Genomic DNA, 21375 nt, shown 5'->3' with positions numbered 1-21375 from the left:
GTCAGCTGATTCTCTTGGATTGTCTATGTGACAATCATCTTCTGCAGGTTATCCGGTTACATTGTTGCTGTTATTGTTTCATTGACCAGGCCTCTGGTGCCCTGTTATATAGCTACAGTAATAACGGCCCTTCTTTCTTGTCCCTCTTTTCAATGGGAATCCTGAAAGTACCATTTAATGGGATATGTATTTTTATAGATTGTTGTAAAAAACCTTCAAGATAATGATAACAACCTTTCTAGTCCTTGCTTGTTAAAGGATGAATTTAAGTTTTATTTAAAAAGTTTTTTGTATCCTTTAATATGTCACTATTGTGTATTGCATTGACAGGTTCTGTGTTGCTGAAACATTTGTTATATTTCTGGGGTAAACACTGGATGTTCATGATATATTTTAATTTCAATGCACGGCTTGATATTATTTATAAATATTTTATTTAAAAATTTTGCATCTATGTTTATATGTTTTTTCTGTGAACCTATGTATTGTTTTCTCTTTACCAGGTTTTTAAATATTTGTACTCCCCCTTTCTTGCCTTTTATTGAATCAATCAACTTTTGTTTGTATCTTTTATTTTTACTAATGGTTAAAACATCTATTTCTCTTCTTCTAGTAGTAACTTTAATTTTTAAACTACTCCTTTATGATGAATTGTAATTCTACTGTTTCTAAAAATGGCATAAACAAATTTTCTCACTAAAAGTTAAGAACTGTAGCGTGTTTATGCTTTTCTTCACCATCCCATTTGCCTTGTTAATATAACCTGGAAATTTTTAATTATAAATAATTTTAGAAAAAATAATTACAGTCAATATTTATTTAGGATTTACAATAATTTTGACTAATTTAGTAGTTTATCAGTGCTTTAGTATCCTTATTCTTCCTCTTGGATCCATATTTGTCTTCTTGCAGGAGAACATCCAACAGTAATTCAACCTTGTCTATAAGTGATGCATTCTCTGAATCATTCTATTTACAAACCAACCCTCTTTCTCTCACACAACTGAATGATCAGATAAAGAATTATACAAAGTTATTTACCTCAAATGTACTTTCCCATTATCTTCTTGCATCTATTTAACCTAGTGAACTTTGAGGTGAATCTAATTTCAATTTGACCATTATTTCCTAGTAAACAATCTCTTCTACTTTCCTTCTCTGGAAGCTTTTCGGGTTTTGTCTTTGTCCTTGGTATTGTCTTTGTCTTTCTAAATTTCATTAGGATGGGTGGTGCTCTGATAGCTTTCTTCAACCTGAAGACACAACTTTTCCCAATTCTAAGAAATTTTTGACAGTTCTTTCGTTTATTGTTACTAATTACCTCCGCTCCACTCTCTTCTTCTGAATCTTTTAGTATGTGAAGTTTGAGACAGGAGATTACCTTACCTTTAATACTTTTCATCTCTTTTTTTTGTTCTGGATTCTGTAAGAATTCCTCAGTTCATTTTTTTTTTTTTTTTTTAGTATGTAAATTCACTTATCAGCTTCAGGGCTCATTCTGTTATACTTAGTTCATCTATTTTGCTGTTGTTTGACTAACCAATTTTTATTTTCCATGTAAAATAACTGATTACTTTTTAGGTATCAATATCCTCTTGCAACTCCCTGTTGCTAAAATATAATTTGCTCTAATAAGAAATTCTTGTTCTAAGAAGCTCTGTTTCTTTGGGTTTAAGTTCTGTTTATCATCTTTCTTGTCTCTCTTTCATGGCAATGAATTTCCCTGAGTACTTGGTGATTTTTTAATTCTGTGCTCCTTTTAAAAGGGGAGATTCTCTGTTAGGATGTCTGCTGTAGCACTTCACTCTTTTTCTTTGCTATACCAAAATCCTGCTCCTGAACTAGCAATGAATTTACTGCTAACTTACAGAACAGCTAATAGAAAGATCAGCTTTATTGTGTGATTCACGTGCTGCCACCTTTAGTTTTCTAAAGAGAAGCTGAGTACACTTTTGGCCTTTAAATGAAATAATGAGATAGAAAAGAATATTTACTCTACCTGGAAGACAAAAACAAATAATTTCTTAGAGAACTTTGGGTAGAATAATATCACCAACAGATTCTAGTACAAAAATAGCAGCTCCAAAAAAATCCTGGTATAAAAGGAAAAATCATGGTGGAATATTTCACTTCAGATAGAAGATTTTTATTTCAAGAGGTTGTTTTCTTTAGGCTACTCCATGAAAAGAAGTTTGGTAGGAAAAATGTAACCCAGGGTAATCAGAATCTTAGCTCCTTGCAGAGTCATGAGTAGAAAAGCAATATGAATATGAATTGTTCTAAAATTAGATGAGATTTAACTTTGCAAGAGATACTAGATCAAGTCATTTAACCTCTGTGATCTTCCACTGACATTTAGAAACTGAGATTGATCATAGTAACACACATATCACAAGGTTTTGTGAGGACTAAATGGATGAATATATCTGACTTTATTTTTTATAAATGGTAAAATCTTCTAAAAAGTCATTTGCCACATATGCAGGCCCTCACTATAAAAGAAACTATACATGTTATTCATTATTATTAAGTCAATTTGTAATAAAATAAAATTTTGAAATTTACTTTTGCTTTTTTGTGTAATATCTCTTCTTATCCTATCCCTTTTTCATATACAATGAATAGTTAAATAATATTCCCTTGATGTCCTTAATATCCCAATCTGAAGATTCAATTATAAATCATGTGTCCCCTTCATGCTCGAACGAAAGAATCTCTTGAGTTGCTTGTTACATGAATAACAAGTTCTAGGGCTTCCTCTGGAGATTCAGATTCAGGAGGGGCCCAGACAAATGTTATTTCACAAGCACCCAAATTAAAATTTGTCATGAGGAATATCTGGAAAACACTGGCTTAAAGTAATGAGCTGTAATGATTTTCTAAGAGTCACAAATTCATCTTCATCTAGTGCTAATGACAAATGGCGAAACATTATAATCCAGAAATAAACTGCCCCAAATGTGTCTAAAGTCCTCCGTATGCTCTCATCCCAATGAAAAATAAGTTAAACTCCTTAGAAAAAACCATTTTCAGGTCGTCCAGTCTGTGTTCCACTTATATTATCCCAGGTAGATGAGAATAAATCCTATTTCCTAAGACTTCCAGGTAAAAAACATTTCCCTCCTTTGTGACAGCCCATTCAAATATTTTTTCAACTGTCCAAAAGCTCATTTTTTTTTAATCTGGCTTAAATATTTAATGTATATAAATTCATTGTTAGTAGATTAGCATTGCCACTGGAATGCAAAGACTTATATCTCGAACCTTACTAAGCTCACAAAATGTCCCCCAAATTAAAAACTACGCTTCATCATCCAGAAGCTAATTCCTTGCTAAGAGGGGCCAAAGAGATCAAAGAACAGTAAAGGAAAAAACCTATAACCTGCATCCACCTAAACACCTCTGTGAATGTGCTGTCAGTAATACATGAGGGGGCGGGGGGTGGGGGGAGGAAGGGTATGTTTTCCACTAGACAAATGATTAGCATGAACGTAGCAGGCTCAGACCTTTAGGATAACAGAATAGCTGGGGTCTAGAAAAAATTGTGCAACTGTTTCTGGAATGCTTTTATTTGTAATTTCATGGACAGTGCATTGTGCCAAAAAAACGTCAGTGGAAGGTATTCATTCATATGCATGATTGTCTTAAAAGTCCTGACTGCCACAGTGATCACTAATGAATATGCAGAACATTTTTAAGGTTCAACAGTTTTCAGATAGGCTAGTGACAAACAACCGTGACTAAATTTGCTCTCAAGGCTCTTTTTAGAGGGCTAGAGCCCCTGACATGGTGCCAGTCTTGCCAGCACAGGAGAAAACTGCCTTGATTGTGCTCTTGTCTGCTAAAAAGCCTAGGCAATTGTATTCAGCTCCTTTCTCAATAGCAGCCTCTTCAACAGCTTGGTGTGAACCAGCCATGCTAAGAATGCCTGTTTAAATCTTAGAATGATGAAAAGAGAAAAGTAGACTGATTTGGCATTGAGACTTATGGAACAGGAGGCAACATTAAAATTTAAAGTATTCATGGGTATGCACACATAAAATTTCATTTTGTGATTTTGGTTACTGCACTTTTGGTCTTTTAGTTGGAGATCTCTTATACAGTTAGATATGTAAACTCGCCATACACACACCGAAAGATCCATGCTTGTGGCCAGTATAGCGATTCATTTTTTAAAACTGTTTTGACTGGCACAAAAACAGAAATATAGATCAATGGAACAGGATAGAAAGCCCAGAGATAAACCCACGCACATATGGTCACCTTATTTTTGATAAAGGAGGCAAGAATATACAATGGAGAAAAGACAGCTTCTTCAATAAGTGGTGCTGGGAAAACTGGACAGCTACATGTAAAAGAATGAAATTAGAATACTCCCTAACACCATACATAAAAATAAACTCCAAATGGATTAAAGACCTAAATGTAACACCGGACACTATAAAACTCTTAGAGGAAAACATAGGAAAAACACTCTGTGACATAAATCACAGCAAGATCCTGTTTGATGCACTTCCTAGAGAAATGGAAATAAAAACAAAAATAAACAAATGGGACCTAATGAAACTTAAAAGCTTTTGCACAGCAAAGAAACCATAAACAAGACAAAAAGACAACCCTCAGAATGGGAGAAAATATTTGCAAATGAAGCAACTGACAAAGGATGAACCTCCAAAATTTACAAGCAGCTCATGCAGCTCAGTATCAAAAAACACCAACAACCCAGTCCAAAAATGGGCAGAAGACCTAAATAGACATTTCTGCAAAGAAGATATACAGATGGGCAACAAACACACGAAAGGATCCTCAACATCACTAGTCATTAGAGAAATGCAAATCAAAACTACAATGAGGTTTCACCTCACGCCAGTCAGAATGGCCATCATCGAAGTCTACAAACAATAAATGCTGCAGAGGGTGTGGAGAAAAGGGAGTCCTCTTGCACTGTTGGTGGGAATGTAAATTGATACAGCCACTATGGAGAACAGTATGGAGGTTCCTTAAAAAACTAAAAATAGAACTACCATACGACCCAGCAATCCCACTCCTGGACATATACCCTGAGAAAACCATAATTCAAAAAGAGTCATGTACCACAGTGTTCAATGCAGCTCTATTTACAATAGCCAGGACATGGAAACAACCTAAGCGTCCATCGACAGATGAATGGATAAAGAAGATGTGGCACATATATACAATGGAATATTCCTCAGCCATAAAAAGAAATGAAATTGAGTTAATTGTAGTGAGGTGGATGGACCTAGAATCTGTCATACAGAGTGAAGTAAGTCAGAAAGAGAAAAACTAATACCGTATGCTAACACATATGTATGGAATGTAAAAAAAAAAAGAAAAAGGTTCTGAAGAACCTAGGGGCAGGACAGGAATAAAGACACAAACGTAGAGAATGGACTTCAGGACATGGGGAGGGGGAAGGGTAAGCTGGGACGAAGTGAGAGAGTGGCATGGACATATATACACTACCAAATGTAAAACAGCTAGTAGAAAGCAGCCGCATAGCACAGGGAGATCAGCTGGTGCTTTGTGACCACCTAGAGGGGTGGGATAGGGAGGGTGGGAGGGAGACGCAAGACAGAGGAGATATGGGGATATATGTATATGTATATGTATAGCTGATTCACTTTGTTATAAAGCAGAAACTAACACACCATTATAAAGCAATTATACTCTAATAAAGATGTTAAAAAAAACACAAAAACTGTTTTGTATTATGATATACAATATACATAATGAAAAGTGCAAAAAAAAATACAAATGTACAGCTCAGTGAGTTATCACAAAACCAGTTCCTGTGTAACTATCACTAGGTCAACAAAGAACATTGCTAATCCTGCAAAAGCGCCCCCTTCATGGCCACTCGCAACCACCATGCTTTCCCATCTCCTCAGAGGAAACCACCATCCTGACTTCTAACACTACAGCTTAGTTTTCACTATGTGATACAATTTTTTTTTTTTTTAAGATTTATTGATTGATTGATTGATCGCTATGTTGGGTCTTCGTTTCTGTGCGAGGGCTTTCTCTAGTTGCGGCAAGCGGGGGCCGCTCTTCATCGCGGTGCACGGGCCTCTCACTATCGCGGCCTCTCTTGTTGCGGAGCACAGGCTCCAGACGCGCAGGCTCAGTAGTTGTGGCTCACGGGCCCAGTTGCCCCGCGGCATGTGGGATCCTCCCAGACCAGGGCGCGAACCCGTGTCCCCTGCACTGGCAGGCAGACTCTCAACCACTGCGCCACCAGGGAAGCCCGATACAATTTTTTATCAATGAAATTACACAGTATAGACATTTTTGTATCTGACCTTCCCAGCAATGTTATAATTGTGAAATTCATCCCTGTTGTTGGCTGTGATGGTAGTTCCTTCATTTCCATTCCTAAGCAGTATTTCATTGTATGACTATAACACCCTTATTTATCTATACTACTGTTCAGTGGACATTTATGTTTTTCCAGTTTAGGATCATAATGAATAATGATGCTATGAATATTCATTTGTATGTCCATTGGTGTGTGTGTGCACACGCACACACACACACACACACTTTTCTGCTGGATACCCCTATCCAATTTCACTAAGGAGTGAAATTGCTGGGTCATATGTTATGCAAAAGATCAGCTTTAAGAGATACTATTAAGTATTTTTCCAAAGTGATCACACTAATTTATAGTCCAGTCCTAGCAGCAGTATAGGAGGATTCTTGTTTCAGTCATGAAACCCAATACAAAATAAATGTCAAAGTTGAGAAGAATTTCTGCTATTATAAAAATTTGAGCACATGGAAACTTTGAGAGAAATGCTTCATTAGATATCTGAAGGCATGCAATAATACTAATGGCTAATGCCTATATATAGGACTTACTTTGTGCCAGACACTGTTTTACTGTTCTAAGAAATACATACATAATGTAGTCTTCACAACAACCCTATGAAAAAGGTACTATTATTATATTATTATTCCCATTTTACAGATGAGGAAACTAGCACAGGAGGTTAAGTAAATTGCCCATGGTCATCTAGTTTGTAAGTATTATAGCTGGAATGTGAACCTAGGCAACACGTCCCCAAAACCTACATTCTTAAACTACTATCTGGTATATTAACAACGGAATAATTCACAAAAGTCAGTGCCCCTGTAACTTATATCAACCATTAGCAGCACATGTTTGAAATAGGAATATATGAATGTTAGTGTTAGTATTTTTCATAATGGCTCATAATGGCTCATAATAAAACAGAAAGCAGACATCAGTGAGCTGAGGCCAGTCTTTAAGAAGCATTTTAATTTTAGAACCCAGGTATGGAGTCTTTGTACTGCTTTTATAAATTCCTTTGTTTAGGCTTTCAAACGTTAAATTCAAATCTAATGCTACATTTAACATTAAATTTAGAATTCCTTCTTTTAGACCTGCAAATGTACATCATCTAAAAATACAGCCTTTGTAATCAAGAAGACATAAAAATAAATGCACTTGATTTGACAAGCTAACTGTAATAAACAGTAATAATAATAATAAAACTCTAGGTCTATGTCTATCTAGTGCTGCTCAGGAATCATGCACACACCACTGCAACACGACTACCTGTATATCCTCAGTCACGGGGGATGATCCCCTCTGAGGGGAGATAACCACCATTTCCAGTCAAGCTCTTATACACACCACACTGATGAAATGGGTCTGCGTTGTGAGTTAGTCAAGCAAGTGGCAGTACTAAGTAGGAGACACAAGTACTCAAATAACCCTGGCTCCAGCTAGTTTGACAACCTTAGTCTCGCCATGCACTAACATAAAATTCAAATCAGACTCTGCCACTCGTTTGGAGAGCTCCAACTCCACCACAACCCCCAGTTCTCTCTGTTCCCCGGGGTACATTCAGCTCTCTGATGGTAATCAGCCTTATAGTTTCCAGTCCATGGAGGCCCAAGGAGATCAAATACTGTCAAAGAAGATAGGAATTCTGACAAAATTCTTGAGCTCCTCTAAGTAAAATAACAGTAAATGAGCAAGGGGAGAAGGTTTCCTTGTGTGGAGCTATATTCATCTGAGAGGTTGTGACTCCATCTGCATATATACCTTTCTTTTCCTCTTTCTATTCCTTCCAATTTAAAACAGCACCATTTCTAGCCAGAGTGCCTGAAGAAAAACATATACAATGATTGTAAAATAATTTGCAAAAATATATATTGCTGTAAAATGTTCAATGAGATTTATTTCCTTTCTTGCAGAATAAGTCCCTATTGTATACACAATAGGATATTTCAGATATATTTTGTTGCATATTTAGCACAATTTTGAATATTCATATTGCCCCAAAAGCTACTTACTAGAGCCTTCATAATAATGCTTTTTAATCTTCTATACAACAGCATAAATCCCAAGTCTTCTTTATGAATTCACTAAAGTTGTATTCAAATAAGAGTAATTATCCTTAAGTTTATAAGCCTAAAATATGTAAAGGATATTTATGTATTAAAGCTGGTAGGTTCTGATTGCCTTTATTTTGATGGTGAGTTATAAATCCTCTACATTTAAAAGAAAATGTGTTTTCAAGCCCCAAAGCTAGAAATCTTTTTAAAACATATTGAAAATGAAGTCATATTTCCCTGGTCTATTTCAGCATACAGTACTTTGTAAAATAAATACTCCAAAGTGGTTTGACTTCATAACAATAATTGCTTAAAAACTGCCCCAAGGTTAGGCCTGGCATTGTGGATTTTGTCTGGTGGCCAACTATTATGGTTCTGTTAATGCTCTAGAACACTGTCTATAATAGAAATGTCAACTTCTCTGTAGTCCATATGAATGAAATATTACAAATTGAAGTATGCAGTTGATGTGCAACTTCTCCTATGAAATACGATGATTGCTATTTGCCAGTATATTTTCAAAAAATGTATGAGCAACAATTGGTATGAATGCTTAGGGACTACAATTAAAAGTATTGTTCAATTCCGTATAATCCAATCTTTTATTGTTACATTTAGTGACTAGTTCATGATGAGTTACATCTGAAAGTAAGACAGCCTTCCCTAACTCAGTGACATACCATACACTATAATTATTTATTAGGGGCTTGTATACACCTACTAACTCTGTGATTCTTGGTAGACATTTTAAACTGTAATTTATAAAGAAAGTAGAATTTGAAACAGAGATAGTTCATCCATTGAGAAAAAGCAGGAATGCCAAAAGCACCATATCAAAAGCCTGCTCACCCATTTCAAATTCTGAATAGTAATAAAAGCATGTCCTACCACCTGCTCTAGCAGTCCTTTCCACAGAATCAAGGACAAAAGAAACAGCAAGATTACTGGGGAAACGACATCCTATGCAGCTTCCACTTGCCTCTTCTCCCTGCTATCTCTATTCTGCCTGTTCCAAGGGTGACAAGATCAAACCATGCATGTGTTTAAACAGCATTTAAGTAATACCAGTAAGTCAGGGGAGCACTTTCGTTTACACTGTGTTGTAGTCAAAGGGCAGAGAGTCTTAAAATTCTGGGGAATAATTTATATAATATTGCATGTGCTACAATTATCACTTACATTAACAGCATTGACCTGAATCTTTAACTCTTTTCTGGAAACATACTTTCCACATTGAAGAAATGCCTTAAATCACATTATAATTTCTTATTCTACAAAAAGCTGTCAATCAAGAAGGAGCTAGTCATCATCAAATATATTCTAGTCACTGTGGAGGTTTAAAAAGAAAGTAAAATATGTGACCTCTCCCAGTGAAGAATCATATCTGGTTGTTTTAAAAAAGACGTACAAAGGTAACTAGAAAATAAAGTGTAGTGTGTATTACAACACACTAGAATGTTTTCAAACTATACTTGCTTTGGGAATTTAGCAAGGAATGGAAGAGCTTGGTCTCAAACTGTTATTGAAGGAAATATATGTGTTGAACTGACTGGTGGAGAGGCAAGAAGATATCTCACGTGGAAGGGAGACTGCTTGGAAAATGGTACAAAATGGGAATGAGTATGTAGAACACAGAGGTTAACCAATGTGACTGATTCATCAATGAGATGTTTATCGTAGTATCTGGTTAATGGAGAGTGTTAAATGGCACATGTGAATCTGTACGGACAGCCACCAAAAGGATTGAAGTAGGAAAATACAACCTGTAAGCTTTTGTCTTAGAAGATTAATCAGGAAGCAGTGGTAAAGTAGGGTATTAAGAAACTAATGATTGCATTGTACACTTTAATATATACAACATACTGGAAACGAGCTCTAGAGTGAGTGTGTCTTGACTGGACTCCCAGCAACTCTACTTACTGAGGTACCCAGAACTGCTGCTGAAATCCTTGTGCAGCAGTTTTCTCATCTAAAATTTTGGTATAATAAAATGCCTAGCTCATTGGGTTATTATGAAAATTAAATGGATTAATACAGGTTAAAAGCTTGGAGTAGAGCAGGCACAACATAAGCAGTCAATAAAAGAGTGCCATTATTATTATTGGGAATTACATGTATATGTTGCATATTCACACACACAATTTTTTACATTAATTCTCTCATCGTGTAAAAATTATTAACTTGAGGATAAAGGATTATGAATTTTCCAAAACTACATCCACAGCAGTTTGCAAGGTGCAAGTCACAGAATAGGCATACAATAGATATTTCCTAAAGAAAAAAAAATATGGAAAGGGAGAGATAGGCTAATATTGGATATTGATTATTAAGCTAATAGAAAAAATTCATGAGGGTAACAAGACTGCATCAACTACTTTGACCCCCTCAGAACTTAGAGAAATGCACTGAACGAATGCCCACAATGTGTTCCAAGGAAATGTATGAAAATTTTCTGAAATCATACACAAGAGCAAACTGACAGCTTAATCATTCTAGGTCTCCCCAAAAAGATGCAGAATCGCATGTGAAATTTAACAGGAGTCAGCAAAGCTGAAGCAATGAACCAGGAAGGGAACTCTTCAAAGAGAATAGAGTCTTGAGTTTTTAAAAACATATATAGAAGCAGAGACAGAGATTTTCTGTGGGGAGACAAATACTGGGGACAGTTACTTAGAGAAAAGAGGTTTCACATTCTCCACAAAGGTTAGAGGCGTGTGTGTGTGTGTGTGTGTGTGTGTGTGTGTGTGTGTGTGTCTCCTATGTATTTCAGAGCAAAAGTGAGCCAACAGCATATAGCAATGGATGCATATAGATAACAAGCCACCAGTGGGTACCACAAATGTGGGAAGCAGACCTCTTGGGTCAAAACAAGGACATAAGAATATGGAGGAACAGTGCAGATGAGATGGAGCCTGCCTCTGAAATGCTCTTCACACTCATTACCTTACTTTTCAAAGTTCCAGTTAATAGAACAAGGTGAAAGCAATTCAAAATATAAGGAGCTTGGCAGCATGGCTGAGGTAGCAGGTCACCCTGATGTGCTGCTGGCTTAAATTTATTAGACGCTATTTTCTTTCAATTCAACTTCTTAGTATAACTTATGCTCAGAGTTCTTTGCAAAAAGTGGTGTACAGAAACAAAAGAATGGCAAATGAGTCAGTATAATACAATTTTGCAATAAAATCCCAAACAAGGGACTTCCCTGGCGGTCCGGTGGTTAAAATTCCACGCTTCCACTGCAGGGGGCACGGGTTCGATCCCTGGTCTGGGAACTAAGGATCCTGCATGCCGCGTGGCAGTGGCCAAAAAAAAAAAAAAATCACAAGCAAAAAGCAGTTCCTTAGAATTTTTAATATAGGACCTCTGTGGCAGAGTTGATCAACCCAGAGATTACCTATGCATACAAAGAGATAAATATATAATGAAATTATGTTGGAAAGATATGTCTGAGCCAGTAATCTAATCATTCTATAGATGCTACAAATTATGACTTCACAAGCACTGTATTTGCAATTGGTTCCCTAAAAAGAAAAGAGAGGCTTTGATGGTGATGGTCTGGTTGAGAAGGGAGAAGTTGAACATATCGTTATTTAAATATTACAATGTCATCTCTTCAATGAGGCTTTCCCAAACACTCCTATAGAAAATAGGTGCCCAGCACTCACTCTATCACAGAACTTGCATATGCATTAATTAAGTTTCTTAATTTTTTACTTGGTTATTTTCTTTTTCACCCAATGGCATATAAGGTCCATGAGACAGAGGATAGTAACGATTTTGAAAGGCCACGCAGCATAAAGATTAAGAGCACAGATTTGAGAACTAAACACTAGAATTAGAGTCTTGGGCACATTGCTTAATGTCTCCATGTCTTGGTTTCCTCACCTGGAAAATACAGTTAATAACAGGACTACTACACTTTAAAATATATAATAACAAATATATATTTTATGGATATTAACCACTATGTAAGTGTTAGCTTTTATTGTTTATGTTCACCACTTTCTTCAATGCCTAGAACAGCAAATGAATGGATAAATATTCTAACACACATGTACACATATACATTCTGCACATCCTAACTTCCTACTGAAATGTGGAGTATTCATAATCAGGTGTTTACTTTTAAATAATTAAAACTGTTCAAAGTACCTGTATATGTCAAATATATACAAGTAACATGCAGTGTTACTGTGAAGCTCAGCGCTGCATTTGGCACAAGGACCCATGCTTCAGCCAAATTCAAGGCTTCCCAACCAGCGGTCCTCAGAGTTACTGCAAAGCATCTTCAAGTCCACAGTGCACGAAGAATAGTTGATTGACTACATAAATCTGTCTTGCATTTCTTTGACTATCTTTCCAATATATGCATTGTAATTAATAAAATATGAATGCATTTAAAACTACTACTGAGTTCAAAGGAATTAGCATTGTTTTGTAGTTTCCTCACTGTTTTGTAGTTCCTTCATTATCTTGAAGTTCTTTGGCAATTGATTCAAAAAAATACAACTAGTGTCTTTGGGGATTCTGAAAAGTTTGACATTTAAATGGGAATCTTAAACGTGGAAAGGTTGAGAATCACAGGTCTAGGTCATGCTGCACCACCAAAATGTCATCTTGCCCTCCCCAAGCTCCCCGGCAAGCAGCAAAGGGCGCCTGAGTCAAGGAATATACAGACTAGAAGTGCTCCTGTTCAGCCTTCTCATCTGAACTGCTCTAGGCATCACTGCCTGAGTTTGTCTACATTTGTGAATTCTGTTTCAGCAGAAAGGTCAGGCCTCTGCTCAGAAATAGCTTAAACCATTGAGGATGAAACATGCCTTCTTTTTTAATATAGTTAAGTTGAGACTGAGAGAAGGTAGTAGACCATAAAACTCACACTGTTACAATGTTTCAAAATTTCAGTGGTGTCTTTCGAAATATTTACCTCCATTGAGAGGCTTCTCAAGCAGGTGATAAAATATTAGTATCTTCACCCATTAATCATGCATAATCACTACAGCCACATTTCAACATCCCTGCAACAAATACAGATGCCTGGACCCTGTGAGAGACACTGGAGGGAAACGATGAAGATGGGAAACATGATAAAGCAATTGTGGCACTCCTGTATCAACAGGAAGGCTTTGATGTCCCACTATATTACAGTTTTCTGGAAATTTCTAAATAAAGAATACTACTATCAGGAAGACATAAGCTCTGTGTTACCCTCTGTCTATAAGCATAATAATAAAAGATAATGTAGCAGTCCTTCAGTTATCTGCACCATGACCAGTGGTGGAGATACAGCACAGGCAGAACCAATGCTGTGGGTTCATGAAATCTCATTTCATTTTTCTCCTTCTGAAAATGCAAGAAAACCACATTTCCAAATTGCCCTTGCTATTAGGTCAGGGCTGTATGATTAGTCTGTCTAGCAGGATGTAAATGCAATTGATACGTGTAAATTCTAGTCAGAAGTTAAGAGTGGGTATATATCCTCTGCCCACTCTCTTCTGAAACCATTTAAGACCTGCTGCTAAATTCACATGAGTAAGAAACAGGGAATTCCCTGGTGGTCCAGTGGTCACGACTCAGCACTTTCACTGCGGAGAGCCTGGGTTCAATCCCTATCCCTGGTCTGGGAACTAAGATCCCACAAGCCATGCCATGCGGCATAAAAAAAAAAAAAAAAAAAAAAAAAATTCCATATTACATCACTGTTACTGCATGTTCTACTTTGTTACACTGCATATCCTTGCCTAACCTAATACACAGTGTGTTCTAAACAAGTTACTTTCCCTATTAAACTGAAGATTAGTTATTAAACAAAAGTGCATTGGCTTTGGAGTTTGATAAACTTGGTTTTAAATACCAAGTTCACATCTTATGATTGAAATCTTTAGAAAGTTAAATGATTTCTAAGTCCTAATATGCTTTTTCTATAAAATGCATAGAATATCACATGCTATGCAGTTTTACTATACAAAGTACTATACAAAGTACCTTAGGTAACTGAACAAGTGAATAAATTTGTGAGTGTGTGTATGTGTTTAAACTCCTCGGAGTACAAAAACAGCTCAGTGAATATTAATTTCGTGTTTTGTATTATTTCTAATAAATATAATTTGACTAGAAATGAATTAGATGCTTAGAATAAAAGTTTTAAGCATGAAAGGAACCTGAATCCACCCCTTTATTTTGTAGATGGGGCAAACTGAGATAGAGGTTAAGTAAATAGCATTGCCTATAGTGAAATGCTCTTCTTTCCATCATACTATCTGCTGTTGAATTAGATATAATTAGAAAGTATTAAGAAATGTCATAACTTACTTTCCTATATATTAGATACCATGGCATCAAAATGTGGGATTGAAAGAGTTATTCATCTGCAAGTTTTATAAAATATAAAATAACTCCTTGGTCTTGCCCAACCACGTGGAAATAAGAGGCACAGATGTTTCGAGCAGTGTCAAGGATCGTGACAGCGAAGCAGCGGTCTTTCCTCCTCCCAAAGCCAACTGGCTTCTGTATAAACTGACTGTACAGCTGTGGCTTCACTCGTGAGTACTTAAGTTAATTTGCGCAGTAATGTAGCAGAGAGGTTCAGAGCATCAATGCCTACCACATAGACTTTGGCCCGAATTCCAGTTTCACCACCCTCCAAGTCTAGGGCCCTAGGCAGTTCAACCACTTGTTAGCTCTCGGTTTTCTTCTCTGAAACATCAGGATAAGAGTATCTGCTACAAAGAATTTTTCTGAGTATTAAAAGGGTTAACGTTTGTAAAATCATTTAATACAATGTCTGACGACTAGTAAGCACACACTAATGATAATTATCATGATGTGCAGAAATCCATTCCTCTCAGTACACTGTAATCACACAATGGATATGCCTGCATATAAATATTCATACCCACATATATATTATGAATGAAAACTTGTTACATCTGCTAAATCACTTATTTTTGTACCTCTATGGAAATGTTTGTAATTGAGTTACCACGGAGAATTTCACATTTGCAAAGTATGCATGAGGTCTGATATTATATAACACAAATTAAAGATTAAAATTTGTAAAAACTGAATTTCAAAAGATATTTACAGTGTTAGTATAGCCTCTTTTTTTTTTTGTAAATTTATTTATTTTATTTATTTATTTTGGCTGCATTGAGTCTATGTTGCTGCGCACGGGCCCTCTCTAGTGGCGAGCGGGGGCTACTCTTCATCGCGGTGCGCGGGCCTCTCCTTGCGGTGGCCTCTCTTGTTGCGGAGCACGGGCTCTAGGCGCGCGGGCTTCAGTATTCGTGGCGCGCAGGCTTAGTTTAGTTTAGTTGCTCCGCAGCAGCACATGGGATCTTCCTGGACCAGGGCTCAAACCCGTGTCCCCTGCCTTGGCAGGCAGATTCTTAACCACTGCGCCACCAGGGAAGTCCCAGTATAGACTCTTAAAGCAACTCATTAAATAGCAAATTTTTTCTCTGCCTTCTTATGTACAATATAACCAAATTTCACATTTTATCAATTACTTAGAATTATCATTATATTAATTATACATGCCATAGCTGCTCCTGATGTGGGATATAGGGAGTAAGGAGTATGGATTTAAAGACATTCTCAGACACTTGCTTTCTATATAAAGTAGATGATCAGCTTGCTTTTTGCTCATCCGCATTATTCTTATGAAATTGAGTATGTTGAGCTGTTTGTCCTTCAGGGCAACAGAATACCACAAACTTTTTGAAGAATAGATTAATAAATTAAAGAGTGAAGTAATCATCCCTGAACTGCTTTACTTGTCCGCCAGAAAAATTATCTTCTTTGCTTGTGCTTCCAGTATCTTTTGAGTTGTCAGCACCATTCAAAACATTTCTTAAGATTCCACCATGCATGTCATTTCAGATCGCCTGTGTTGCTTCTCATACTGTCCTCTCCATGCCCGAACCAAATGAACAAACTTGACTGTATAATTTTGAATTAGGGTCTGCAATAACTGTCAGCCCTGTAACAGGTGTGAGTTCCAAGATGCTTTTGGGCCTACAGAGCTACTGCTTTCTCCACCCGAATGGAAAACTGTTTCAAGCTCTGATTTATATGCCAGTTTTCTGACTAGGATTGGATCTGGCTTCTCAGTTTCAACAATCATAACAGGGTTCTAAAACAATCCTACTATCCCTAGGAGTTGGACCCTCTGTCCCTCCTGCCAACAGCTGGCTGGAATCCTGCTTCAACCCAGATGGACTCCCACACTCCGGAAACCACACAATTCCCATCCACCTCTTTCCACAGCACTACTGCAGGGAAACGCAGGCTGAGGGGCCCCAACCACCTGATTTGAATCTCAGGATATCAATTCAAGTCCAGATGGAGAACAAATTTGCTGCATCAACTTGGATCCCGAATCGGATTCCTGCCACCATCCTCACAGGCAAACCCTCTGCTGAGAAGATTTCCCTAGTCCTGGCACTGCCTGCTCCTAACTTGTTTTTCTCTTGCTGCAGGCCAAACAATTGAGGATTCATCATGTCACATGACCCATCCTACAAAGTTTATTACAATAAATACCTTTGGCAGCCTAATGCTCTCTTTCTCTCTGGCATCTTTCATTAATACATGGTCAATGAAAAGTACCCTCAGATGTACCCAGTACTTTTCTAGGATACTTTGGGCTCATGACTAATGCCTCACCAACAAAATAAAAAGAGATTCTCTACAGCTATGATACTGAGTTAAAACAATGAAATTTGTATAGTTTATGCTGTATAAAGTCTGTTTGTGACGCACTGTATTAGTTTGCTCCACCTACCATAATAAAATACCACACACTGGGTGGGCGGCTTAAGCAACAGAGATGTATTTTCTCACAGTTCTAGAGGCTGGAAGTTCAAGATCAAAGTGTTGGCAGGTTTGGTTTGTCCTGAGGCCTCTCTCCTTGGCTTGCAGACGGCTGCTCTCTTGCTGTATCCCAACATGTCCTTTTCTTTGTGCAAGTGCATCCCTGATGTCTCTCTAGTGTGTCCAAATTTCCTCTTATAAAGGATACCAGCCAGATTGGATTAAGGCTCACCCTAATGGTCTCATTTTAAATTAGCTGCCTCAACAACAAGGACCTACTATGTAGCACAGGGAACTATATTCAATATCTTGTAATAACCTATAATGCAAAAAAAATCTGAAAAAAGAATATATATATATATATATGTATATATATACATATATATGTGAATCACTTTGCGGTACACCTGAAACTAACACAACATTATAAATCAACTAAACTTCAATTTAAAAAATAAATAAATAAATAAAATCAATAGCCTCATTAAAGGCCCTGTCTCTCAATACAGTCGCATTCTGAGGTACTGGTGGTTAGGGCTTCAACATATGAATTTCAGAGGGAAGGAGGGACAATTTAGCCCATAACACACGAAATAATATCTTCTTCACAAGGTCTTAGTATACTGCTTTGAAGAATGAGTCACCCATAGTAGACCTCTTTTAGAGGTTATTAAGTGGCTGAAAAACTATTTCAAACTTTTAATCTTGACCTCACTAGGAACCCGTGAGATAATACTCACAGGCAAAATGAGTAAAATTTTACCATCAAATCTGACTTTCTGAAATGGGCTGGACAATAGTGAAAATAGTTACTGTACTTGATAAACCTCTAGTCTCTAAGTTGTCTTTAAATGATGCTTCAGAAAGAAATATCTTGGTCTATCCATGTACTAGTATGTTTTGTTTATACTACAGTCAATTATATTCCTTTAAATGTTTTAATGAACATTTCAAATTGCCAGATGTTTTATGTCATGCTAGCCTGGAGTATGGACAAACAGAAGATGGCTCCTAGAAGCAGTGTGTTCACTAACAACTCCCACTGGTATAAAATTTGACAAGATCTGAGAAAAAAAGACATTTTTTTTTTTTTACTGATAAAATGATCAGAAAATGGTCACTATTCAAAAATAAATTCTATGTAAAGAGCCATTTTCATTCTGTGGTTTTTAAGGATTGATTTTTCTCCCCACTGGCTATGCCACTTGGAAATGCCAAAGTTTCCCATCCCTCAATTCAATCCTTCCAGTTAAGGCACTGGCTAATCTTGGATGTGGAAGAATTTTAGAATCCACACAGTGGGGAGGCTCCTGCAAGGCAGCTGGCACTGCTCAGCTGCGTCTGTTAGCACTGCCATGCAGGCTGCAGGGATACCTGCCTGGCACACAGCCCACTGGGGACCAAGAAGAAGGGGGAGCCCTCACTGCTGGTTCTTCTCTCCCACGTTGTTCCTGAACCTTGCTCCATTACTAGTGCAGCTCCCAGCTCCTGGTCTCTCCTCTTCCCACTGCTCCTATCGTTTCAGCTCTCTGCTGGGCTCAGCTTCTCTTTCTCTTTCCATCCTCAGGCTGCAATGAACGTTTTCATAATAGAACTTTGCACCCTGGTGAGAGTCTATCTGTAGAACAGATTCCTTGAATTGGACTTGTGGGGAATGCTCGATACTTTTTTTAATGCGTAAAGAAGAAGCAAAGGTGATGCACTAAGAAAACCCTTTGCTTTCCCATCACTGTTGAAAGAGCACAGGTTTCTATATTATTCGAAGTTTTGTTAAGAGCATTTGTGGCCATGGGAGGGGTGAGAAGCAGAGAAGAGTCCAGAGAGGAAGAAAAGAAGGAAAATAGAGAAAAGAAGGCGAGAGGGAACTGGAAGGTTTTCAGGCAAATGAGGAGAACAGTTGGTAGGGAGGAAAAGATTTAAACTATGCCCAAGCACAGTGACGTTCACTTCCAAAATTAAAATTGTGTGCTGGTTATGGCTGAAAACCCACAATTCTTTTTTAAATCTTATTTTCACCATCACAGTCTTCTCAGGCTGACATCATTACCTTTTGGGGTCTCATCAGCATTGGGCAAAATTACAGCATCTCAATTTCAAAAATGTTTTATTTCCAGAAAGGAATCTAAAGCCTCTTATTTTTTCACACATGGCAGGTGGTTAGCTGTTAACAACTAACTTTTTACCTAAAGAGTGACATAATTAACCCAAGCACGTTACATTCCCATCACTGGATGTTATATCACTAATTTTTTTTTTAGAAATCAGGCTTCCTTTAATAATAAACTAGCATTTGAAATTATTATTAGCATCATGGCAAATCTACCCAAGGTTACCTTTCACGGAATAGCCGCCTGTTGTTCTCAGTAGGTTTTGCCCTGCAGCAGGTGACAGATGGTCCATGTGAGGATGAACACTGGAGAAAAGAAAAAGGAAAAATATCAAAGCAGATACACTGTGTCTTTTTTGAAAGTAATTTATCTTTTGATTTCATGTTCACATAAGGAGGCAAAAATTTATGGCTATCCCGTTATAAGTGTGGTAAAGTAGCAGGCTCCTGATCTCAGTGATGACGGTGGGCAGGGAATGGCTCATTGTGGCTGCAGAGGAACAGGTGGTCCTTAGATTTTAGACTCCGAAGTCTAATTGTATCAGCTCAGCTGGGGAGATCAGGCCTTGGCAAAGAGAGAAAATGTAACCAAATTCTGAATAGGCTGCTTTATAAACCTGTTGCCAATCGGTTAACTTAAAATGAGAAACATACTTTTGAATGAAAGAATAGTTTTCTCCAGAATGAAGGCTTTAAAAAAAAAAAAAAAATTACCAAAATGCAAAACTATATGAGCTTGGACTCAGGGCAAAGGGGGTTAACATGATAAAAACAATAGCACCTGCTCACAGAGTACAGTCTCTGTCACAGCTACTCGACTCTAACTTTGTAGTGTGAAACAGCCACGGATAGGGCAGGTAAAGAAATGGGCAAGGCCATTTCCCACTATAACTTCATACACCAAGCAGGCAGCAGGCAGGCTTTGGCTTTGGCTCGGGTCTGCACTACAAGTCATATGCATGATCATATATGAGAGATTTATCACAACTCCCTGAGGTCAGTTTTACGTATTTTCATGAGTGAAGAAACTGAGGCTCAGAGAAATTAATCGACTTATTACCTGAAGTGACACAGGTAATAATGCTAATGAATTTTTCAAACCAGGACTTCCTATTTCAAGTCAGATTCTGTTGCATCAAAGTTGGCTACTCTGGAGGTAATTCCATTGAGGCAATAGTAAAGTCTTATTAACTTTTCTTAATTCAAAATATTTGTATCGGTTGAAATTATCATTTTCCCAAGAGAAACACCAACATTTTAATCCTCAAACTCCTATTTTTCTAAACTCTATGAAGATTTTAATATTTACTCACTGTGATTGAGCTGCACAAAGAAAATAGCTTCTTAAATTCTTTAAATCTGCATTTATTTTTTTCACAACCTCTGACCATGGGTAGGAAGATTTTTTTTTTCAACCGGCCAGTTAAAGTATTTCTGCCTCTTCTTGTTTCAACAATCCTTATTCCGTCTTTCCAAAGTTAAACCTCCTATTAGGGCTTTTTTTTTTTTTTTTTTTTTTTTTTAACCTAGCACTGTTCTTAACACATACACGTAGTTAAAATTTTTTGGCTCTCATCCCTCTTTTTCTTTCTTTCTTCCTGTCTTTTTGGCTGCATTGGGTCTTCGTTGCTGTGCGTGGACTTTTTCTAGTTGTGGCAAGCGGGGGTTACTCTTCGTTGCCATGCTTGGGCTTCTCATTGCGGCGGCTTCTCTTGTTGCAGGGCATGGGCTCTAGGCGCGCGGGCTTCAGTAGTTGTGGCCCACGGGCTCCAGTGGTTGTGGCTCACGGGCTCTAGAACGCAGGCTCAGTAGTTGTTGTGCACGGGCTTAGTTGCTCCGCGACATGTGGGATCTTCCCGGACCAGGGCTTGAACCCGTGTCCCCCTGCATTGGCAGGCGGATTCTTAACCACTACGCCGCCAGGGAAGCCCCCTATTAGGGCTTTTTAAACTTTGCCTCTTGCACAGAATTTAGTCTTTTAAGGTACATGTCCAGTCTTTCAGATTTACCCCCTTAGTCCTCTCACGTTTACATGAGTGTGTGAGGGGGTGTGACCTTGTCCTCATAGA

The 21375-nt window shown here is 37.5% G+C and overlaps 1 protein-coding gene across 4 annotated transcripts in view; it reads right to left on the bottom strand.

The window, feature by feature from the left end:
* Positions 1-21375, bottom strand: part of LOC137766472 (uncharacterized) — a 738098-nt gene that overhangs the window by 263990 nt on the left and 452733 nt on the right. For all 4 annotated transcript variants that reach the window (XM_068546810.1, XM_068546808.1, XM_068546809.1 and 1 more), the window contains one exon: positions 19533-19612. In XM_068546810.1, coding sequence (XP_068402911.1) covers positions 19533-19612 — 80 coding nt within the window. The remainder of the gene's footprint in view (positions 1-19532; positions 19613-21375) is intronic.

The sequence above is a fragment of the Eschrichtius robustus genome, chromosome 6, assembly GCF_028021215.1.
Source record: "Eschrichtius robustus isolate mEscRob2 chromosome 6, mEscRob2.pri, whole genome shotgun sequence".
Lineage (NCBI taxonomy): Eukaryota > Metazoa > Chordata > Mammalia > Artiodactyla > Eschrichtiidae > Eschrichtius > Eschrichtius robustus.
This window is presented reverse-complemented; position numbering and strand designations above follow the sequence as displayed.